We start from the raw sequence: 25923 nt of genomic DNA on the forward strand, positions 1-25923 counted from the left end.
GTCTTTTTTGAGTTTTATTGTCCCATAATTAACCAGTGTATGTGCTATTCACACAAGAGTGCCAACTCACTGCGATCAAAGCAAAGTTCAAGTGAGGGCTAACGATGTCTTAAACTTTTATGGAGGAAAAATATGGCAAAGTTAGTGGCTGTGATCCTGCGATACAATCAGATTGAAGTGAACTTAACCAAAGTGCCCTCAGAGATGGAGCTTCAACAACATTACATGCTGCTGTGAAACAAAGGACAACCTGAGGTCACTTATTTTTACCAGGAGATTTGAAAAATGGCTTGTTACATACATTGCTAGGATGTGGGATTTCTTTGTTTTTAAAATGTTTGCTTTGACATTGCAATTTACTATTAGAAATGTGGCTCTCTGCTTTGGATGAAATATGAAATGGAAACAAAACCCCAAAACAGTGAGGGTCTCATAACACGACAACAGGATGAGCTGTTTCAAGTGTTCTAAATTCTGGGTGAGCAGCTAGAGATGTTTTATAATAAAACAGCTTTCTCTAAGCTGTTTCATTATCTCTATAATTTTTATAAGGGAAGAATTTGGATGCGCTTAGATGGTACTTTACACCTAAGGTCAAGAAACTGATTTAAAAAAAAATATGTCCATCTATGAGGATGGAGCTTTCATTAAATCTTACTGAGATCCCTGTAAAGATGCAATAAGTGCTCCAAATAAACCATGATGCAGTGTGGTGACTTTCAATGACTTTTAAATTACAACCACAGGAAAAATATCCCTATAATCTTCTATGGAATGTACAGATCAGGAGAGGTAAGCACTACTTTTGGATTTCCAACTTAGATCATATCTGGCGTGACTTTTCGGATTAGTCAAGTACCCACACGTCCAACTTCATCAGCTCACAGACTGCTGCAGTGACTCCACACATTAGAAAGCAGGGTAGGTTTTTTTGGTTTGTTCTTTTTTTTTGGGGGGGGGGGGGGGGGGGTGTTTTTTGTTTTTTTGTTTGTTTTTTTTTTTTTGAGAAACCTAAAAATTCTTTGTTGGTTTTGAAAATTCTCCATGCTAATCTCACCTAATAATCCAGTGATAGATTTACAAGAAGAATGAAATATTTCATGACATTCATTTCCATGTATTAAGTGATATTAAGATGATCATTCGAGAAGAGTGAGGCAGCTAACAGAACTGCAGTCTATATATAGACATTGGTTCTTCCATTTCATCAGAGAATATATTAAATGTCACATTCTGTTGCACAGCCAATTAGAGAGGTAAGCATGACAAAAAAGAGTTTTCCTGCTGGTTTTGTTACCAGCACAGCATGGTATCAAAAAAAGAGACAGGACTACCCAGCCAGGAACAGACTGCAGTAGTGCTAAAATATTTTAGCCTTGAACTAAGATAAAATGCAAATACAAAGCAGTTAATTTTAAAACATGTATATTATTAACAGAAATTCTGAAGAGTTTGATCTCATATTTAAGTAAAAGACATCTGCAGAAGGAAGAAAACTATGGATTTTGCCTGCCAGAATAATATGCTAAAGTGAGGTATAAGTAAGAAAACTGAATAATGCTGAACCAAGTATTTGACAATATAAAAAATTGAAACCAAAATTATTCTGAAAATTACTAAAAGATAATGTGTAAACAAGTCTTCTTTGGCTTTCAGCCTTTCCAAATGACATGATTACTATTTTAACATAATGCCCTGTGCAGATGACACTGGAATTATCACTTACATCCATTCTGTTTTAAGGATATTTTAATTAATGAAGCAGTATGTAATTCTACTTAGTAAATATAATCATCATTAATCAAGATGAAACTACCATGTTCATCATCTAGAAGATAAAGCAAGACCATTTTCCCAAAAATAGTTTAAAACATTGGGAAAAACAGGAAGTATAAGAAAACAAGCAAAATGAATCCCATGAGACAACAGCATATTTTCTTTAAAATGTCTTAGTACAGAGTCTCAATAAAATATATACATTTTTTTCTCCCTCTATTTCTAGTTTAAGCAACGTGAAAGAATGTCAATATCTTCCTTACAATAAATCAGATTTTTTTTATGAGGAGGAAGATGATGAGAAAAAAACAACAGAATCTTATAATAGGGAATCCTAAACTCAGTTTAGAACTGAACAGAATGGAAATTTAGCACTGGAAACTTTTGCGCAGGCAAGGCAAATCTTTTATATTGAACAATGCTAAATCTAGAAGGCAGGTAATTACTTTAGAGCTGTATAATACAAAATTACTTTTATTGCTACTGAGTAGCAAAAATTTAGGCTTTTTTTCCCCTAAAACATGTATTTCCATATTTTTCTGTATTTTCAAAGATAAGTGATGAAGTGATGCAGTTTTGCTGACAAAACAATCGCATTAATGAGCTGTTCTTTTTGATAAAACAACAGAGGAGCCTTTGATAAACCAAGAGCAGAAGCATTTAAGGCTCTCAAAAAGTTGTTAGAGAAGTAACATAAAAAATGTTGTAAAACAGAGTTGTCTTCTTCCTGGCAACCTGGAGCTTACTATGCAATTCCTTTATTCTCTTGAAGTTTATATTTCAACCATTGGCTTGCCTAGTCTTACAGCAAAAGCAACAGAAAGATAGAGAGATCTGCTTCAAATACCAGAGAAAACAGTAAATATTTTTCTTTTCTCCTCAATCAGTTATCTAAACATTTCACCCAATAATTGTGTTTATGGAATAAAGTAGCTGAAGTGACAACCACATGTATTGCAGCCTATCATCTCTCCTGTGTTCCTTGTTGAAAGGATTTAATACAAAATAAAGATCATGAGGTTTTCAACTTGAAAAATCAGTGTTTCTCATACCTTTTGTTTGATGATCATGTTGTTGATGTCATCAAGATCACCTACTTTCACTCTCTGAGATTTTATCTCTCGATCCAGTCGAGAAAGCCAGTCAGTGAGTTCTGCCCATGCCTTATTGAAGTCAGCCAAGGCTGGAACCTCCAAAAGCACAGAAGATGGCATTTCTGGTTTGAAGGTGGTGGTTTCCTTGGTTACCCTGGTTTGTGTATCCACAGCAACAGTTTCACCAGGAGTTACTGAAAGAAAAAGAAAAAGAAAAGAAAAAAAAAAAGAAGAAGAAGAAAAAAAAAAAGCTAAAATTACTGAATAAATTAACTATGATAAATGTTTATTTCAGTATTTCAGAATTTATCCCATAGAAAGAATAAGATAGAAATAAGCCTATTTCTTGACATTATCTCTACTGAAAATATGAAAATCAAAACTAAAAGAAAATATGAATTAATTTTTTTCCCACAGTATTTCTATTATAATATCTGCTTAACATTCAGCATTCTCAGCATATTCATATTCCATCCTTAGAAGACTAGTTGGACCTAGTAACACTAGCAAAGTTCACAGTGTAAATGAACAGCATGAATAATTTCCCAAAAATCTAGTAGTGTGGTCAGATCTCTCTATGCCAGAAGACAGACTGAAAAAAGTTAGTTAAACTATGCAACACACCACAGCATGACAAGTTTCCTCCACTGTGGCCAAGTCACTCTGTAGCTGTGAAATCGTCTGACCAAAAATCTTCTCACTTACTGTCATCACCAAGTGCTTCCCATAGGCTTAGTGGCCAATATGGAAGCGTACACAACAAGAAACTCAGCCTTGACTAATTGTTTAGTCTTCTACCTCCTAACTTAAAAATATTATGTGCTATTATTTGGATATTTGTGGATTTTTTTTTCTTTATTTTTGAAGAAAACAGACACATTTTCCCTTTATCTTTTCCTGGTCTATCCGCTATGGGTTTTAAATAACCTGTAAATTCATTGCTTCGAATGGGGAAGTACCCAACACTGAAGCACAGTTTCTGTCTTCGCAGTGAAAACGATGAGAGGTGCCACGGACAGAAACCATTGGACAGAGAAGTATGGGACATAAAATCATTCAGAAATTCAAGACTGATCTTTTCTCATTGATTTTGGTATTTACAAAGGGATCACTATGAACTGTTGGGCTATTTTTGCCCTTCAGTTGATGATGCAACAACAATTCCTCATGCACAATAATACTGCAGATGAGGCTACAGTAAATTATATTTTATTTTTTTCTCATTTTTTTTAAAGATCAACCAAAGAAGAAAAATTAGAACAGGGAAAAAAAAAAAAAAAAAAGAACACATGACATTGTTTCACTGAGGTTCTGTAATAGTAGAAAAGAATCTAAATACCTACACTTTAGAATTTCCATCTGAATCAGCTGTTGAAACAGAAATAACTCATCAAGAAAGGCTGAAATAAAAGCTCTATGGAAAGCTTCTAGCTTTCCTAGCACTGAGCCACCAAATATTAATTTATAAAGGACTAAAATTTTTTTATTATTATTTTTCCAAGTCTTCTTGCAGAGTAGAGAAAATCAGTTTCCTGGCCTCTTCCTGTGAGATAGCTTGTCTTCAACAAAAGCAAACCAAGACAACAAAACAATGAACACCATGAACAGCAAATTGTTTTGGTTTTTTTTGTTTCTTCTTGCTATTACTTGTGAGAGTCTAATGGTTTTCCATTGACACTCGTGCCATTACAGCAAAGTCTGTTTGAAACATGAAAACAGGTAGCAGGTTTCAACAATTTGCCCATAATGCCAAGGACTCATATTTCCTCTGTGACTTCAGAGATTCTTAGACAACAGGAAAACAGTTGCCTAATTCAGCATTCACATAGGTTAAACAGAAGGTGTCTCATCTCACAGGAAATTTTTCTCCTTATCAGTATTCAGGTAAATTGAAGAAAAATTTTTTAAACTGGGACATCTATTAGTAGACTTTAGGTGTCTGATAAGACTGCCTGGCTCTCACATGTTTTGACCTGAGTACACAATCAAAAGTTCACCAATTAATGTCTGTTTATTTATTTTTCCGCCAGTGGCAGCCATTTCAGAAAAGGGTGTTTCTAATCTTCTAATGTTTATGGATTTACTGATCTGGATTTTGGCTTATGGGTTTTGGGGTTTTTCTGTCCATTGAGCTGGTTTTTGTGTGGTTTTGTTTGATTATTTTTGTATTTTTATCCTTGATGTAGTTATTTTACATCAAGAAACTAAAATATTACAAAGAAGATTGTAAGGTACTAGCAGAAGTGCAAAAATCCAGTATATTATCATCTCTAAAACTTCAATATCTACCACTATCTACCATCATCTTTTCAGGATGCCAATAATCTGTTCCACTCTGACTGACCAGTAGAATAAATGAGTTATCAAATTACTTATAAACATTACCTGTAGAAAGTGTTTGCAAAGTGTTTTACTTCTGACACTTATTTCCCTTCAAAACAAAAATGCTCTTAGAACAGTATCTATCCCTTATTTCTCTTTGTTTATGCTTGCATAGATAGGGCACAGTTCATTTAACAGAACTTTATAAATGAGCAACTAAAAATAATCGACAAATATAAAACAACATTAATAACACAATATGTAGCAACAGATCTCATTCAAAAAAAAAAAAAAAATCTAATCTAAAACTGCATTGACAGTTTCTATGTCTCAAAAGGGACATTTTGTTGCTTTTGGTTTTGGTGGGGTCTTTTTATTATTATTGGGGGTTTTTTGTTTGTTTGTTTTTTTTTCCCCTCAGGACAATTAATTTATAGATCCAGAACTCAAATAATTTTTTTTTTTTCAAATATCTGAGTAGTAAATTCTAACCCAATGAAGCAGGCCATAAAAACAATAAAGGGCTTCATCTTCATCAGCTTATTTAAAGATTATAATGGTTCACATCTGTGATATGATAAACCTGAAAACCAAAAGGACAGTTAGAATTTAAGACATTAAACTACATTAATATAAAGTTTTTAAGGTGATTTCTCATTAGCACTTTCTGCTCTTTAACAAAGAAGGAAGCAACACAGTACAATAATAGGAGAAAAATAAAATAGAATGATAGGTGTGATTTTTAACTTGTTCTTGAACTTTAAAATATACTGATGAAATTGAGAGTATATTGGTAATTTTTGCATCTCAAAATTAATCTGTAACGTCAAACTTGAAGTGTTAGAGTAATTGGAATGCATCATGAAATTTAATTTCAAATATTGAATGCAAACCCAAGGAAAACAGAATGAAGACAATTGCAAGGAAATAATTTCCCTCCCTTCTTTTACTCTGCTTATTTCAATGCTGTGTTTCAAGAGAGGGTCAAACTGACAAGTCAAAACAAATAAGACTCTTTATTTAGGTACTGAACAGGAACAGGACAGGGAGAATGACAATGCTTTCAAAAGCCCTTCAAACACCCTCTTTAAAGCCACAGTCCCTAAGCAGAACTGCCTCAGTTCACAGGAGAGTTCCTAACCATCCTTCTGAATGCTTTTAGTGCTGGTGAAGTTAAGGTAACTGCATCTCCTAGGTCAAAGCTTCTTGACAAAGAAGAAAGAACAAAGGTAACTGGATGTGGATTTCAATTCAATTTGCACGTCTAGCCTGGGTTTTTAGTTCCATTGTCAGCAGCACCAATTAAGGGAGACGCCAGCCTTCAATCCTTCATGCAGTGAATAGCAGTAATATACACCCAGTAAACTTCCTTCTTGTTCTAGTCAAGGAAACTCAGCTGCATTTTACTCACTCTGAGAAAGCAGAGAAAGAACACCTGTACCTTTTAGTACACATTCAGATGACACCACTCAGTGAATTTGCTATTTTAACACATGCAACACCGACTTTAGCGGCAGAACAAGTGAGTATTCTCTCTGTTGGCACACAAGCAGTTCACTGGCTGGGACATTGCACACCAGGCAGGTTTGGCTTATTTCATGTGGAATCTCAGTGTCATTTTACCAGCACTTTATCCTCATGTGCTTGACTTGGAACAACTAAACTCCACAACACCATACAGGTGAAGTTTTGTCAGCTACTAAAATGCATATTGCCTTTTTTTTTTTTTTTTTTTTTTTTTTTTTTTTTTTTTTTTTTTTTTTTTTTTTTTTTTTTTTTCCTGTGGCATTGCGACCAGTTTTCTACAGGGTTAGAGCATCCATGATTGTAATGCTAAACTCCAAGCAGATTTCTTGGAGAGAGATCTGGAAAGACAGTTCTGAGACTGATTTATTTAGATTCGTTCCAGTGATAAATGAGTAGTCTCATCTCTGTCTGTCCTTGAACAGTAAGGAAATAAAGTTAAGAGTACATTAAGTTCTCCCATTCAGTACAACCCCTCCTTGCAAGGTGATTACTGCCAGTAACACTTTTTGCAGAGGAGCTACAGCTACCTGCCAGGTGTTCCAGGTCATAAATGTGTTTTGAAAGGAAAATAATAGTGACCAACAGAACTCTGATTAAATATTATGAATAATATAACTTTATTATCTCAAAAAAAGCCCACCAACTTTGAAGTTTGAAAGCAAGGAATAATTTTTTCTTGTGATCTGAACTCAAATCAAGTCTTTATGTTGATCAAAAATTATTGCCAACAAAATTCCACCCACAGTTCTAAATGTGAAAAATATGCATCCTTAGAGCCTTGTATCTCAAAGCTAATATTTTCTCAACATTTTAATCAACTTTTAAAGACAGAAATCATGTTTCAAATTGAGTCTTTTAGGTTTTAATATAACACCAATGTTTGATGTTCTTAGCCTTGAACCGCTAGTAAAAACAATTCCTAGAAAAAGAAGACTTGGTAACTGTATCAGGTATATTTCATACATAGTAATTTTTATAGACTATAAATGGGTAAAAGTTTTATACCTAATTTCATGAACACTTCTGGAATATTCACATTATGTGTTACTGTTATCAGTTTAAAATTCAAGTTAAGTGCCTAGACTACCTTTTAATTCTAGAAGTTCTTTATGACTTAACAAGTCATTATGGATTATATATAATTTTAATTATTACAGGTAAAATAAAAGAAGCTGATAGTTTATGGGATTATTAACTAAAGTTCAGATCTGGAATAGTCTGTGCAGCGGGATGAAGGAGCTGAAACTAAAGACCCCTTAGAGATTCAAAAGAAAGTAGAAAGTCAAGGTTAAAATGCTTAGGAGAAAAGGAAAAGATTTACAAGTGAATGTATACTGCTATAGTTGAAAAATAACTACAAAAGTTACGGTTTCTAAAATGTTGCTGTTACTGTATTTTCAAACAGCATCAGAACTTTAAATTTAGTAGGAATATGTATCAGCTTTCTCAGACTTTTCTTTCTTTGTCATAGGATAGGTGTGGTAGAATTTTCTTACCATCCTCCTTTTTATATCTAAGAGTGTGACTAAGCTGTTTATTGTACAATGCATTTTTCCAAGTTCCTCCAAACACAACAGCAAGGTGTTTTGATGTGTCCTTCACTCAATGTAAGGAAAAACTCTTCAAACACACTAAATTGCAACAGGAATAAGACCACAGAAAATGGGTGGGGTCCACTAAACGCTAAGAATTTCAGTGATATAAACCACATAAGTTGGCTTGTGTGCATCATAATGTAAATAAACATTAGAGTGAAGTTAAATTAGTGCCACATAGCAAAAAAGTTCACATTGTGACCTGTTGCTGCAAAGAGCTTCTGCAAATACATCCTGTGTATGGAAGATACTTAGAAGTGGAATGTTAACAGTTCCCTTGGTCATAAGATGTATTACAAGGCAATTTCCATGTACAGAAGTCAGAGTTTTTAAAAAAATGCCCTTTGTAGAAGAGAATTGGGTTGGAGAATACTTCAGCAAACTGGACACATATGAAAAAGACAATGGGCTCTGATGGGATGGACCTGTTGAGTGCTGGGGGATCTGGCAGCAATCATTGCAAGGACTCTTTTTACAAACTTTGATGGATCACAGCAAAAGAAAGAAGTGTAAGAAGTGTCTGAAGACCGGAGGAAAACAAATGTCACTTCTGTCTTCAGAAAGGATAATATGGAGGACCCAGGGAATGACAGCTTCCCCTCAAACCCTGGGGAAGCAATGGTGCTGTCGGCATCACAGGCTGCATTAGGAGGGTTATTGCCAACAGGTGGACAGAGTTGATCCTTCCCCTCTGCTCAGCACCTGGAAAACTGTATCCAGTTCTTGGATCCTTAGCACAAGACAGTTGTAGAGCTACTGAAGAGAGACCAGTAAATGGCCACCATGATTAAGGGACTGAAACCTCTCTTATATGAGGGAAAGATTGAGAAAGCAGAAAGAGAAGACCTGGGGGGATTTCATGAACATCTGAAGGAAGGGTGCACAGAAGGTGGAGCCAGGCCTTTCCAGCAGTGCCCACCAGTGACAAGAAAAGGGGCACAACTGAAACACAGGAGGCTCCCCCTGAATATCAGGAAACACTCTTTGAGTGAATCCTGCAATGGGTCAAACCAGATTGTTTGCAGAATCTCTACTTTTTGGAAATACTCAAAGGCCACAGAAACATCTTACAGGGTAGCCTCCTCTAGGTTTTCCTGCCTGAGTAGGGGGTTGGACTAGATTACCTCCAGAGGTCCCTTCCAATCTCAGTCTTTCTGTGGTCCTGTACAGCTATGTTCCCAAACACTCTCTAAAAATTGAATTAGAAATAGTGTAACAACTGAGAATTCTTTGGGAAGGAAGCAGCTAAGAAAGAAGATCATACAGTGTACGTAAAAAATTCAATTGACTGCTCTACATGTGGTGGCAAAAACTTTCAATCTGCAGCATTTGATTCTAATTAGACTATGACTCGACCAGAGACAAGTAGTACAAAACCAACTGAAGACTGTAATATATATCTGTAAACAGAGGTAGCATTAATCTGCTTGGACCTATTGTTCCATTCAAACCTTTCTGAAAGATAAACTGCTCTAAAGTTCAGTCTCCTTTTAGTAATATAGCATTGTCATGGCATTCTCCAAGAACCTTTCCTTGGGCAAAGTTCAGCATGATTGATGGGGCCACTAAAAATTGAAAAGCAAAAGGCTATGGTATGAATGGATCACTTTTAGTGAGTGTGAGAATTAAGCAGACAGAAACTAAAGAAAGGTAGCCCAAGAATCTTTCATATATGTTTTATAAAGCAGTATTATTTATACTCCTACACAAGGCATTTGTTTATTTCCAAAGGATAAGCTTCTTTTTCAGTGAGCAGTTGTTACAAAAGAGTTTCATGAAAATGAATGTTTTGTACTACAGAAGTTGTGGTGTTGTAAAATCAAATTCTGTCACATACTTGCCTTATAAAAAACGTTGTGACAACATCTGTCACAAATGATGCAAGCACCTCTCAGTATTCCTTTTGTCAGTAAAAGTAACAAGTTCCTTGATTTAGTATGCAGCTTTCAATTGGATGACAATCTACATGACAACAATTTACATTTCCAGTGTACTGCTATTGGCATGTAACTGAATTTTTGCAGCTAATTTTTTGATATAAGACAAACAAAAAAAACCAAAAAACAAACAAACAACAACAACAAAAAATCCCATATTGACAGCAGCTTCAACTTTTAAAATATCGTAAAGATCACCTCTTCTAATTTTTGTAAGATCTATATATTGATTTAACAGGCATAAACTGCTATCTTATCCAAGGGGAACTCTGAAAAAAGCATGTAAAAAATTGTACACAGATACAAAATAACAAGAAGCCAGTTAGAGTTTTAACTACAAGGTACCTTGTAGTTAAAAAAAATAAACATCGTAACAGGTGTAACGAAGCTGTGAAATAATCTGAACTTAGTTACTAGCTAATTTAACAGAATTACAGAATTCATGCAAAAAATATCTGAGTCTACCCTTATTCAAGTGAAAAATTTCGCAGGATTAAAACCAGTTGCTCAAAGGCAGCATCATCACTGTCACTTTGTTTTGACAAAAGGATTACTTAAACCACTACAAGCACCCTCTGTTCTTTCATCATATTTGTAAAAATATCTTGCCAGGCACTTCTTTGTGAAACCCTTGTCAAGTTTTCTTGTATTATGCTTACTTTTCAGGTCACACTCTATTTTAGTTTCACCCTATGAGGAATTGTCCTTGGGAACTTAAGCGTGGTGTTACTACCAACACACTGTTAAAAAAAAATCAGTAATGCAAATCTCTTATCGCCTATCTCCACCACTGCATGTCCCCTGCTATTCCACACTGATACAAAGTCAGCAGTCTGATATTGCAGTGATAAACTTCATATATATAAGACTAAAGGATTTTACAGGTGGAATAGAAGTGGTTTCCACTTGCCATCTTCTCCTCCTTTTAGCCTTCCCCAGTCCAAGGAGCAAGTCCCTCTGTCATCCTCTCATGTCCTCTGACTAGGGCAGAAACCTTAGAAGCAATTCTGAGCTTTGTTCCTCATTCCCTGTAGCCTCCACTCTGCTCACACTCTTTGGCCGGCTGTTTCTCTCTAGAGCAGACCTCTGAGGCAGCCCCATTCACAACAGAAATATGAGGAAAGATGTCAAAGAGTCAGGTAGGGCATGACCAGGATGTCCCTGAGCACTCTTCCATTCACAAGGAAAAGCTGGCTTGCTTTGCTCTTTTAAAGAGACAAGTCAACAAAGAACAGACAGGTCAAGAGGACTGTGTGCAGAATGACCAATCCCTTTCTACTATTCTAGACAAATTAAAGAGATTTTCACACAATGTAATTGTCAATATGCCTAATTACTATACAAAAAGAAACAGAATAGAAAGATTACTGCTATTTGCACACTGTTGCTATCTGGATAGTCATATATCAGAGTAATTTCGGTTATTGCAACAAAATGAAGTGTGTGTGTGAGAGAGAGAGAGTGGTTTAAAACACTATATTAAAAAAAAAAAAAGTGATTTAAAGATGGAAAGCTAGAAACTTAGGCAGAAAAAAACTGAAAAAAGGCATATAAACTATCATCTGATTATGGATACCCTTTCGCTAGGAACTCTACTCCCTTTTTCCATATCTTCCAGAATGAATAAATCTAAATTTTTGATTATATTTGTGAATGCCAGATATTTTAAAAATTACCAACACTGGATTGTGTAACGAAGATTATTGGAGTCATATAAAAAAGTTCAACCACAATTGTAACTTAGTTCTGTGCTCTCACCTGATACAGGTTATCAATAATAGTCTGAGGAATTCTACAGTGCGCTATCATTTACATTTCATGGGATTTAACCAAAATAAATCCAGCATATCCTGTTGCTGCTAACTATTGATCAAGACATTAAATGAAAGAAAACAAGCTGCAAAGCTTTCTTCTCAGAAGAAAACACCAGATCATATTTCAAAAAATGGAATAGGTGAATGTGGTCCTTTGAAAGACTAATGATAGCATTAATCTTATTTACATCATAAATCTTGACAGCTGTGCTTCAGCAACTTGTTACAGAATAGAAAAAGTAGACCTTGGTTCCATATTGTCTTTAATAACAGCAAAGCAGCCAATTCTTGTCTTGACTTTCTGATTTATATTTCATCATAGGAATGAGTACAATAAAAATTCTTTGTAGCCCAGAGCAAGTAATATTTAATCAGCTGAGCCCTGAAAAAAACAAGCAGAAGTTCACATTCCTTTTGTAAACTGCTCTGTCACACCTGTTTATCTTTCAAAGAGGAACCTAATCCCTGAAACAGGATGTTAAATATAAAGGTGCAACCTTTGGTTTTATTCAAATTGGGCATTTGCAGCTTAAGTATATTTTGCATATATTTTTTACCTGTCAGAAAAAACAGAAGCAAATCCTCAAGTAAAGATATGTTATAAAGATCAAAATAGAAACTCTGAGAATAACAGAGATTTGTGTTTCTAAACTTGCTTATTATGTTTTTATTCATGCAGCTTGGAAGGCAGAGTGTCAGCTTTTTATATAGATGCTTTTCATTACTTCTCCCTGTTGGTGTTACAGCACATGCTGTGAATGACCTCCAGAGATTCCTGAAGCTATATGCAGAGAGAAAATTGAATCTGAAAGCTTTATTAGACAAGTTTGTCTTCAGCTTGTGTCTGATGTCAGCTGTATTGAAAAATAGAACTGCTTGTGAAACTGGGTCCTGACCTTGAAAAATCTCCAATCAAGCAGTAACAGATTCAGTTTTGTGCCATATTGTTATTTCCTGGATGTGTCACATATGTGAGAAGTAAAAAAGCTTCTTAATGGAAATTAGATGGAATGATTAGACTCTTCTTTCCTGAATATAAAGGGGAAACAGATATGTGGCAATTTACTCATAATAAGGCCATCTCAGGCTGTCATCTCTGAACCTCTTTATTACATGAGTCTGTAAAGTAAAATGTCTCAAACCCAACTCTACTAAAATTATTTATATAAACCATTATTTATTCCTTCATCAAAAAGACAGCTATCTATTCCTTTACTAATCCACTTTATACAAGCATGAACAACCTTTGTTAGGCCAGCTGACTAAAGGAGGAGTCTGCTGTTACTGGTCTCTAATGATTTAAGAGCTCAAGGTATTCTCTGTGATACCTCCCTAATGGTTCTAAAAAATTAAGTATCCACCACATCACTCATGAAAGCTTTTTAATAGTTGACAGCAAGCTTCCTTTAAATAGTGAAGACTGTGTGCAACATAAGTTTAGTATCAACACAGGTGTTCACTAGTATTGAAAACCCTGTAGATGCACACACTCATGGATCACTCAGTTTTTCTCAAATAATTATTTAGAGTATTCTTGGTCTCAATTATACTATGCCAGCTGCTATAAAAAAATAAAGCCACTTAAATATCTGAGTTTACAATTGCTTTTGATTTGCCCTTTGAATACACATATTGTAATATTCTCAGGTGCACGAGGAGTTTTAAGACTAGCTTTTGGAAATTCTGAGAACCAGCGCTGAACTACAGCATATGTGTTCACTCAAACAGTGAGCATAATATATAAACAATGACTGCTTCAGAGCACATTAGCTGTGAAATATGACAAAAAAGGAAGTGTATCTATTGTGCATTTTTGCCCAAAGCTAGTTGTCATTTTGTTTCTTACATTTTTGTCATTGTCTCCTGATTTTCTCTTAAATACAAATGGTTTGTTTTTAAAGAGGCAGTGGAACAGTACACAATCCAGCTCTGAAGTCCATGGAAATGAATATATTTCAATGGTTATAGTCTCCTAAACAATGAATCCTCTATCCCCCCTAAAAATATTAAACCAAATATCATGTCAGAGATTTAACACGGAAGTTTTGATAATGCAGGATACTGTTATGTCCATCTGTACATCCCCCTATCTCAGAAAAAAACAGTAGGGAATAATAAAAAAACCCCTCAACTATGCATTTTGAAAACAAAAGAAAATTCTAGATGCATACAATATATGAACTAGCACTACAGAAGCACTTTTAGTCTCTGAGTTAAGTGGATTTGTTTTAAACCTTAAGTTATTTCATCAAGGTATGTATTTTGACAAGTGTGCTTTTGCTTAATGCTAAGTTTCTTCAAAAACCTTCAGACTCATGAATGGAATATTTTTAGCAGCCCCAGCAGTTGTTTCTTATGTTATATACTGCAAGCAGTGAATGTGAATTCCAGCTGCATTAAGCCACAGCGGTGCATTCGCAGATTAACTTGATATTTTTCAAGAACTGTTGTATATGACCTTAGAAGCCTGGAACAAAGCAGCATGCCTAGTCCAGGTGGGGACTTGCTTCATAGAGAAATAAAAAACAAACTACATTTCCCAAACAGAAGGAGACATGCTATACTCCTGCAAGTAAAATACCAAAGGATAAGCAAATTAAATTCTGTTAGCACTACTTTCCCCATATTCACAAATATCACTGTTTTAATTCAAACCCCAAGACTCAAGGTGTTATAGACTCTGGAGGTGACTGACAGCTGTGAATAATTTTCCTATACCCAGTTGAATATATGGACTAATAAGTGATGAGTTCTTTCCACCACCATTGCTGCTAGTGAATTTACTGCAGCTCACAGTCCTCACAGACTCGAGTCTGATGGATTCGGCATGATACCTCACTCCTCTCCCATTCTTCCTCATCCATCCGAAATCCTGAAAAGCCTTCCTCCCCTGCACAGGGCAGCCCAGTCTTTGGCTCAGTGCCTGCAGTGTCTCACTCCTACTCCTAAAGCAAGTTCTACTGAAAGCTCAGAAGAGCATTGATTGTAGGCATTTGAAGAAAGATGTCTGAAGCTGATGGCGAGTGCTGATGGTGAGCTCTGGTGATGCAGTATCAGCTTTCCTCAGATTATCTACAATAAGTGTATAGCACCTAACAACGGATATAAAACCTTTCTGTCAAATGCAACCCTGCTACAATCTGTTAAATACAGCCAACCATTTTTTTCTCTTTTTCTTTTTTCAGACCTCCAACAAATGATCCTCTGAAATAAGATCCATAACTTCTAAAATTTAAAGGGAAAAATTCTACCTAATTTCAGAAGAAATTTCACCATTGTAGTTGACTATAATTCTCACTCAACTTTTTCTTCATTTCACATTTTTCTATTTCACTTGATTAGGCATTTCATACCAAAAAAAGGGACAAAAACTTGTGTAAGCAGTGAAGAGAAAAAAAGAAATTGCTTGTACAAAAAGAACTGTTCACTGAATAAGTTAAACTGCAAGAGTATTAAGATAATGTATCACTCAGCTTTATTAGATGAATATGTAAAATGTAAAATTAGTTGACTGAGTACTTTCAGCTGGATTCATTTGTTGTGTTAAAATTTCAGTAACCTCAAGTACAGCATAACTCAAAGTAAACACACATCCTTTTAAAGCAATTGTTTTTCCAAGGTAGCTCTAAATAAAAGTGGCCAAAACTTTTTTTTTCCCCTGGTATCTTACTGGAATGAAGACAAATTGTGGAAAACATCTTCCTCCAGAGCAGGTCAGGAATGCCTCCCACCCCACAATGCATTCAGAGGGGTTTACAAAGCAATGTGTACCTTTACCTAACTTAATAAGTAAATACAGTGATAGCACTTCAGTACAAAAGAAGAAAAAGAAGTCATGTGAATGCTAATGATGCTATTAAAAACTCCCGCTTTTGGAAAAGCACATTCCAGAGCTGCATTTCTCTCTGTTTAAAATGTTTTCAAACTGCTGGCTAAGCAATGCATCAAGGTATTTGGATAGAGACATTCACACCATTTCACGTTATCTTGTCAGGTACAGATAGCAAGTGTGATTTTCTTCCTGATTCATCTTATCTTGGAAGTCAATCTTCGCTAAGGTTTTAGGCATACCCTTCAGCTAAGTACATTTTTTGAGCTGGAGAAGTAACTCTTTTTCCTTATGCCTGAGGGCACACTGGACTGGTGGAATATTACAAACTATTTTTTAATGCTGCTTCTGCTGAAGAACATATAATATGCTGACCTAGAAATAATTATAACCAAGGTGCTTTACCTCTGTAACAACCACCAGATGGAATTTATTAAGATTCTCTGTCTGAGTTCCTGTAACCAGACCAGATCAAATGATACCTGACAGGGCAGTAGAGATGAGCCAGTGACATCTTCATTCCCTGGTCTCAAATACACATGACAACATTATTCAATCCTGATGTTCCTAAAAGTCCCTACAGGATCAGGAAGTGAATAATTGTCAACGAGATACTGACATTGCTTTACAAAACCCTTCCAAAACAATTTTGTGCATCTTTCTTTACAAATGCCCTTTAATGAGATTGTTTAGTTTTTGGGAGGCTTGGATAAAGCTAGCTCTCCCATAGCCAGCTTGAGTCCCTGTGGTTCATGAGACTCAGCAGCACAGAGTAAATAATGCCATAAAAATATCTATAATGAGTGGTTAAAATAACTGCTGAACTTATACCACAGAATGACTAGACCCATTACATTCAATTTCCTTACCTCCTCTTCTCCCATTCTTTTAAATGAAATACAAAAATACCTTAGTAACAGATATCTTTCCCCTCTTTGTAGAAACCTGCTCTCTTGACCTGGAGAAGAAAAGGCTCAGGGACATCATATCCATGTGTTTAGATATCTGATTGGAGCAGTAAAGACAGATCCAGACTGTCTTCAGTGAAGCCAAGAGACAGGATGAGAAGCACCATGCAAAAATTGAAATACTAGAAATTCTATTTAAATAGAAAAAGAAGCTTTTCTCACTGTCAGAGCTGCTCAACACTGGAAAAAGTTGCCCAGAGAGGTTGTAGAGTCTCCATCCTTGGAGATATTCAAAACCTGACTGGACATGACCCTGAGCAACCTGCACTAATCGACTGTGCTTTGAGCAAAAGGAATAGATGTCTCCCTGGAGACATCTATATCCTGGAGTTCCTTTTGAACTCTACAGTTCTATGTCAATTCACCTACAATGAGGTGATCACAGTAAACTGATTCAAATAAAGAAAAATTATGAATTAGTGTTATAAGCATAGGTTCAAATTTTTACTGCTTGTGATAATAGAAGGGAAATTAATCTTACTTCCTGCTTAATCCTTTATAGAACACCAGTGCTTTCATTTTCTGCATGTGTAATTCCATCTGCTGAGTCTCAGAAATGTTAGCAGTCAGAGACTACATCTTGCATTAAGGTGAGTAATTTTGAAATTCTTCAGCTAGAGATGAGGTAATATAAAAATATATTGCATTACTACTCCATGTTCTCACTCTTGTTCCATTATTATAATTTCTTTTGTAACAGCAAACACAGCTTGCCAATACTTTTTCCCTCTGGAACCTGACATAACCTGTTCACACAGAGAACTGACACAGCAAGTTCAGCACAGCAAAAAATGATTACACATCTCCTTCATTTCCCCCATGCCATCACATGAATTCCTATAGAATGCCTTGGAACAAAATCAGGCAAAGTAACAATGCTGTTGTACTAGTTGTTTAAAAATATTGTAGTGGTATTTGGGTATTTTTAGAAATATTTTTCACTAGAACCACAGCAGTTCTAAAGGGCTAGACCCAAACAACAGTTCCTTTTATTAAGAGTCAACGTGTCATGAGCAAGGCAACTCTTTTTCTTGAACTCATACATGCTATTTGGGCAGGAGCTGGATTGTCTTCTGGTACAGAAATTTCTGGATTCTCTCTCTATGGAGCAATTACGTACTCCTCTGAAAACAAGGGTTTTCTGCTTTGCTGTCCTAGAGGACCACTATTAGAAGGTAGAGATTTCAGCAATTTAGGCTTTTCTTGGATGTTACCCACTAGAACATATTAAAACCAAGAGGGACCAGCAACCCACATGTAATCCAGTTTCAAGTGATTACTGCAGCTGTATCATAGCCTGAGTTACAGGCAATCTGACAGGGGTGGGGGGACAGATTTCTTTCTGCTCCCACATATGACGAGCAGCTTTCCAAATTGTAGTTGCTTTCATTCAAGCAACTGAAATGGTTCAATATCAAGTTAAGAATCTTAGAGACTTTAGAAAGTCAGATTGAGCACAGTACTTCCATCAAACATTTCTTTTTCACCCAAGCTTAATCACTACATTTCAAAGGAAAGCACTGGGGAAAAAAAAAAAAAAAAAAAAAAAAAAATCTTGTAATCCTCATAGGGAACAAGAAGACACAAAGAGATATGAAAATAATTAAATAGAAATATTGTAAAATAATTTAAATTAAATAGAGATCAGGTGGTTTTTTTGCATATTCATGAATGCAAAACACAGAAACACAAATCATAGGCTTAGTGTTTAACTGCAGAATTCCTCCTACCATGTTGTCATATGACTTTCTCTGTTAATAGACAAGCTTTGTTTTGAAACAGTCTCACTTTATTGCCCCATCATTAATAATAATTTCAGAATTTCATTCTGTGACCAATCTACAGATACTTGACCTATAATGTTATTATCTCTTAATTTAAATAATTTGTTTCCCTTTGTAGTATTTCGTCCATTACTATTTGCAGAAAGTCAAAATCTCACCTCTTTGTGGAATGAAAGAAAAATTACTTTGAAACAGTAATAATTTGAAAAGCATTCTGCAACCTTTTCATCAAATCATAATCTAATTCATCTTCTTGGATACATTGCATAAAATAGAAAAGCAATGATAAAAAACCAATTTGAATCCCACAGTAGCACTTTTAAGGATGCAAAATTAATTTAAACAGTCTCCAGCCATTTTCACTTTACTGTGTAATTTGCAATTAATTTAAAAAGTACATATACTAAAGCATTTACACAAACCTGAAGATAGTTGGCCAAATGCTGCTAATGATGGTTTTTCCTTTAGTTGTTGAATTAAGTGGTGTATTGCCTTCCAATCAGCATTCAAGTCTTCTAATTTTTTCTAGGATAGAAAATAACAAAATATTAAATTTATAATACAATAATTAATGTATCACAGAATCACAGAATAGCTTGGGTTGGAAGGGACCTTAAGGATTGTCTAGTTCCAAATCCCCTCCCACCACAGGTAGGGATGCCCTCCAATAGATCAGTTTGCTCAGGGCTCCATCCAATGCAAATTTGTAATGTAAACAAATGTAAATGTAATGTAAATAAATGAAAATAAAATAAGTGGGTTATTTTTCATCTGGTAGATCACCTGAATTTAAAAAAAAAAAAAAAAAACAAAAAAAACAAAAAACCAAAAAAAACCTACCACACAAAACAAAACAAAAAACCAACAAAAAACCAAACCAAACCATACCAAAAAAAAAACAAAATGAAAAAAAAAAAAAAAAAAAAGCCAAATATAGAGTAATGAATTTTCATAAATGGGGAGAGGGACAAGTAAAATCCTTTCCAGCTGTGTTACAGAAGAGTTTACTGGTGTCAAGGCCCTAAAAGCATCTTTTCTCCTCAAAGTTTGGCTGCTGAAGCTCAGAGCTGATTTAGAACCTGCACAGGTGCCTGACCCTGACCCCAGAGTGCCTTCCTGGACCAACCTCAGCCCATTCCCTGGGCCCTGCCCAGGTACCCGGGGTTGTGTTTGCTTCCCCTCAAAAAGTCTGATCCTGACCCTACCAGGGACAGCCTCCCAGCCTGAGAGGTCTGGCTTTTAAGCACTGTGAACATGAAATGATAATTTTTTAAATTAAAATAGATAGTTGAGTTACATATTTGAAAAAGCCTTTCAATAAAACCTCTGCAACTTCTAACAAAAAATGCAGAATTTATTCTTCCACATATTAAAATAAAGGAAAAAAAAAAAAAAAAAAAAAAGTCTTAGGAGTCTTCAGGGTGCCATAAACCTCAGTGTGTGAGCACAGTCCTGCACAGTAATGGCTTAACGGTTACCTTTAAACAAAACCTGCATGGAAGTCTGGAGTGTGAATAACATCAGTCCTCAGATAACCCTGAGAGGCATTTAGATTTGAAAATGTTGCTTCTACCTCTCTTTTTTTCCTTGCTTTAAGGACTATAAAGTAGGATGAAGCACTGCTAATTCTATGCTGACATGTCTAAACTCTTAAAAGTGCTTCTTTTTAGGCTGCTCTCTGATTCTCTGCTACAAAAAGCAGTGCAGAGTACCAACGCAGCTCAGGAAGGCTTTTAGTATTCTATGGTTTCAATCCACAATGAGATATATGGTGAAAATCACAATCCAGCTGTGATAGAAAAAGGACGCCTATTAAGAAAAGTACTTTAATTAACTAGAGTCTAAGATGACAGAAGTCAGTAGAAGAGAGATGGGGAGCAAAGCCCATTAAATTGATGTATGTACCCCTCCCACACAGACTCTGAGGTAGTGGGGAAGGTTTAGATATCAGGAAAAGAATTTTCACCTAGAGGGTTGTTGGGTACTAGACCAGGCTCCCCAGGGAAGTGGTCACAGCTCCAAGCCAGCCTGAGGTCAAGGAGTGTTTGGACAACACTCTCAGGCACATGGGCTGATTCTGAGGATGTGCCATTCAGGGCCAGGAGTTGGGCTCTCTTCCATAATTCTAATATTGGTCCTTGTCATGGGTAGCTACTTAATCATTCTTACATTTATGAGCTAGAGATTTCTTTCCAGCAACGACCGAATATAAAACATGCCCAACACACACATTAGAGTGGTTGTCTGGGACAACAGCTACACCTCTAATAAGAGAGCAACCAGTTCTAAACCCTTCTATCAAAATTACAGTTTGATCTTGCATCTGGCATAAATTACCATGCACACATTAAAATGTTAACCTCTTTGAGCACAACCATTTTGCTGTAATTACAACTCTAGAGCTTTGGTGACAAACATGAACATCCAAATATGTTGCACTTAGCACAAAATTTATAGATTTTCTTTAAATGTCAGCACTGGTGCAATTTAAGCGATGTTAACATCCTCATGTGGACTACTCATACTGACAGCACTAAAATTAGATATGAATATTTAGAGAGAGAAATGTAGTCTTTTAAATGCAAGACTGAGGACAATGAAAATAAATTCCATGCTACTTATTCTCACCCACCAGAGGAAAAGACAAATTGAGTGTTGTGGCAAGGGAACCACAGCTCTTCCACTGGCACAGAAATCCTTTCCTGAATAAACTGTTCTGATTAAGTGCTGTTAATCATGAGATTGGGGCTTACATTCTTTCTATTGCCACTGACACCATCAGTAACCTCTCCCTCCCTCACCTTCAAAAGCTTCAGAGAAATGCATTTCAAAAGCATGAAATCCATTTTATAAAAGTGAATAGGTCTGATTATTAAACTGCTAGTGCTTAAAGGATCACACATCTCATCCCATTCTTGACTTTTGAATCAGCATATACATGGGTTTGCCAACAAAAATGTTTTTACAGACTTGCATTGAAAAAATCTATTTTAGTCTGCTTAGTGAAGGTGTGAAAATATACTTATTTTGGTAACAAAACTATGAGATAAGATTAAGTACGTGTCAATATAAATCCATGGAATTAATTTACATTCAAAATACTATAATGAGAATATATTATAAAGGTTGCAAAGATAAGCAGCTAAACATTAGGAAATGACAGAATAGTTTTAACTATGAACATTATTTCAGATAATGCACATAAATTGCAGGGGTACCTCTAATTTTCTGGCACATACTGCTTTTGGGCACAGGAAAGGCTTGCGGTAGAATAAGTCACTAGGACCTCTACTTCATTTGTTGAAAAGAATGGGAACATTTGTGGTGAATTAAGGAAATAATGGAGGAAAAAGAGCAAAGCTGCTCCAGAGAACTAAATAATCTACAAATTTGTCAAGAAATGCTAGACAAGTAATTAATGCTTTTAAAGAGGGCATGTAATTTTATCTCTTTTTTTCTGTGCCACCCACTAAACAAAAACTGTGAGTCTAAGTATTGGATTGCTGCTTGTGCTGTGAGTGATGTCTGTATCCTGAACTGAATTAAGCAGAGTTCAGCCTAAACTGAGGGTTCCAGAGCAGCTCTAATTAAAGAATTTTCTAAAACTTTGAGTTCTTAGCTTTGCAAACGTGCTAATATCCTTCCAAAACCTTCTTAATCTGAGTAAAAATTATTTTTGCTGTTTTTGCAAAATACCCTTTGTGTAGAAAATTATTTTGATGCACCTCAAAAAGGCTGTGTTGAAACATATAAATAGCAGACTGTGCTCAAAGTAACTCAGGAAGAATGATGATTTAAGGAAACCTACCTACAGTATCAAGTAAGCAATTCAACAGTCCTGACAGCATATAACCCCTGCTTTATGACTTATTGCACTAGACAGACATTGAACCAGAAATTGCCTTCACAGGTTGTGCAATTAAATGAGCTACAGAATGTAAAGAAAAAAGTAAAATGCAATCAAAGAGGGACTAAAAATTAAATATGCACTACTGCACACATTAGTAATTTCCTCACTGATACGTCTCATAATATCATTGCCAAAACTACAACTCAAGTAACATTATAATCTTTAAAGAGTCATCTTTTTCAGTAAATCTGGTAAAAATTTGTGAGTTTCAGTCTTTGATATGGACACTTCAAATATATAGACAGAGCACACTTCTATGTCAGATATTTGGGCTAAACAGAATAATTTCAACATCATCTGTACTGTCATTCTTATGTAAGACAAGTACTAACTCTTCCACTTGAAAATACTAGCATTCATTCCACAATTATTTACATGCAATTAAGAAATCTAGAAAGCCAAAACCTCTAGCTTTCTGTTGTTTTGAGTGTTCTGCTCATTAAAATGTGGAATAAAATCCCCGAAGACTGCAGCTGAAGTCACACAAAATGAGTAAATGCAGTTATTGGGGATTTATTCTTGTTCCATCTTCCATTTAGTGTGTACATGACATTTCAGTTCCCAACAAAAATAGGGGTTTATTAGCCAAGGAAAACGCCCAACAGAGTCTTGCTTCTTCCCACTCAAGTCACCTTGAGTTTACCTCTTCTATCATTTTATCATGTTGAGGAGAACTGATCATTAAAAATGCACATATACCAGAGGGGATAATAACTCTTAAGCATTTCTGTTCAGGAAAGAGGACAAGAAACCAAAATATTCTTAAACATGTATTAATTTCTAAAGTGGATACCGGTTCGTGAATGGAGATCTGCTGGTGGGATTTACAAGTAATTCAGAGGAAATTTTGTAGAAGTAGGAAAATAATACTCCAACTATAGCGACTAAATAGAGACAGAAAACCGAGAAATTTACAGCAGAGATCTCCTACAGATGCCTTATCTTTGTGAAGAAATACTTTTTCTGCCAATTGTGCTTTTGGAGTGCTGCACATTTTGAAAAGCTCTAAATACTAAGTTTATCTCTGCCCAGTCAGAAGCAATTGTAATAGGTACTTAGTGTAATCAATAAGCCACTATTGCTGTTTCGTAATCATCATGTTTACAGACACCTAATTAGCAGTTATAATACTAGAAACCTGACTGAGCTCTAGTTGTACGGTATTGACCTCACCAGTTTGGTCTCCTGCTTGAAAAGCAGCTGAACCAGACGTGGGAGGATACTTGCCGATGACGTCAAGATTCCACAGGCTAGAAAATTACACTTTAGTCTCAATGAAGGTCCTCATAGTCCTTAGGAAATGTTTGTAAAGTATCCCCTTATAACTGATTTGTAAGCTGAGGAAACTACAGCACATTTTTCTAAAAGAAAAACAATGGGAGGCATAGACTTCCAAACAATGTGTGCTCTGCTCCAAACCACAGTCGAGTCAGTCATTCTAGATAAAATCTGGCACAGAAATTGAGTGAGAAAGTTCTATGTTGCCATGTGTTCTTTCCTTCAAAATGAAAAAGAAAACCAAAAAATGAAAGCAAAGTACTCTGTTTATAACTTAACTCTTACTTTTCCTAGAAAATCTGCTCACTTTTTTTAAATTTGACAAAATTTTTGAAAGGGAAATTTAAAATAAAAGAGTATAAAAACAAATTAAATGTTGTCATTAATTACACACTAAAAATTACATTTGCTTTCAGTGTAAATTAGTCTTAACTAAGTAAAATGACCTTAATGTCAAACACAGTACTACCATCACAATATGCAAAAGTTTTTTAGCTGGGAACATTATATTTTTTCCCGGCTATGCCATCGCAGAACAGAACAAATGCCATTTGCCAGGTTCTTTTATTGATTTTAAACAGAGCACATCAAGGACAGGTGTACAACAGGGGAAGAATAACCTATTACATAGTAATGAATATTGCTAAAGGTTGCTTCATTACCTTTACTGGATGAGTAGCTGGTTTCTCCTTATATAAATGACACCCTTTAGACAAAACCTCTTCCACATTCGGCTGTTTAGCCCGCACTGCTGCTTCAGTTTCCTGAAAAATAAAAACAGGCAGTCTAGATTAACCATAGTATAAGCAGTAAGACTGAATGGTCCTAGAACTCCATGGGAAGCTGTAAAACACCAGTACACAAGTTCCTGCTCAGAACACAAGGATAGTGGCAGCTAGGGACAAAGAGGATCACCAGAAAAATCAAAAGCAGAGTGACGGAAAAGAATAATGCTATCAAAAGAAACAGTGGTAGGTCACCTCATCTTGAAGGTTTCAAAAAATGAATAAAAAGCTAGTACAACTTCATAGTAAGAAAGATAGGCATGAGCAATCTCATTTAAGAAGCTCTGTTGTTTTGTCTGTTTTACACTACCAGCTGATGAAAAGTGCACTGTTTAATATTTTGTTCATACAGTACATGTCATTAAAACTGTCTAATGAGATGCTATGATACTGAGTTTAGAAAGATTAAAAAATTTAAAAGAAGACTGCAGTTGTGAGTACTAAACTACCACTTATGTAGTAAAAACACTTAGAGAAATTAATTAAAAAGAAAAGCACAGTAATTGTGACGCTCCCTAAAGGTACAGGGAGGTACCTACCATTAACAACAACATCCTACTGAATTAACAACAGCATATTCTCTAGCAATTTCTTTTTTAATCTGGAAAGGTGTAATCCATGTTCCAACATAAGGAAATTCCAAATAACCTCTCCCAACATACATCAGCTTCACTTTGTCAGGCACTGATCAAATAAATAATGGGCAAAACTCTATAATTAAGACAAAAAACCCAAACCAACCATCCAACCAACCAACCAACCAAAACAAACAAAAATCCAAATTTACTGAAAATTGTAAAAGAAAAGATAAACTACATCTGAAGTTCCAAGATTCATGTTGTTGTGGGTTTTGTTTGTTTGTTTGTTTTGTTTTGTTTTGTTGTTTTTTTTTTTTTTTAGTAACATAAGTGAAATAATACCTGAGTTACCAAAATGAATTGGTTTGGGTCTTTTTGTTTTCCTCTCTCTTCACCCACCTACCATATAGATTGATTATCTTATCCTAATCAGTATTGCTGACTACCCACTGAGTCTCCAACTTAATTTTCTGTCCACATTCTCAGTTATCTTAAACGTGACAGCAGACAAGACTGTGTGCCAGGTATGTCACTATCTGAGCTAACACATCACTTTACTGGTAAAAATCTACTGATCTTTTTACTGCAATAAACCTGCTGAAATCTATGCAATTTTAAATCCCAAAAAAGGGGCCATTTTTCCCCTATGTTCAAAGTCAACATATAAAGTATGTCTGCACTGTTCTCTGAAACTTTACTTGAAAAGCTTTATGGACAGCCACTAAA

The 25923-nt window shown here is 35.5% G+C and overlaps 1 protein-coding gene across 7 annotated transcripts in view; it reads right to left on the reverse strand.

Moving 5' to 3' along the window:
• The window catches only part of DMD (dystrophin), a 1060860-nt gene that overhangs the window by 321391 nt on the left and 713546 nt on the right, over positions 1–25923 (reverse strand). For all 7 annotated transcript variants that reach the window (XM_040088691.2, XM_040088709.2, XM_040088718.2 and 4 more), the window contains 3 exons: positions 24497–24598; positions 19069–19171; positions 2829–3064 (listed from right to left, as the gene is read on the reverse strand). In XM_040088691.2, the coding sequence (XP_039944625.2) occupies positions 2829–3064; positions 19069–19171; positions 24497–24598 (441 nt within the window). The remainder of the gene's footprint in view (positions 1–2828; positions 3065–19068; positions 19172–24496; positions 24599–25923) is intronic.

Source organism: Hirundo rustica, chromosome 2, assembly GCF_015227805.2.
Source record: "Hirundo rustica isolate bHirRus1 chromosome 2, bHirRus1.pri.v3, whole genome shotgun sequence".
Lineage (NCBI taxonomy): Eukaryota > Metazoa > Chordata > Aves > Passeriformes > Hirundinidae > Hirundo > Hirundo rustica.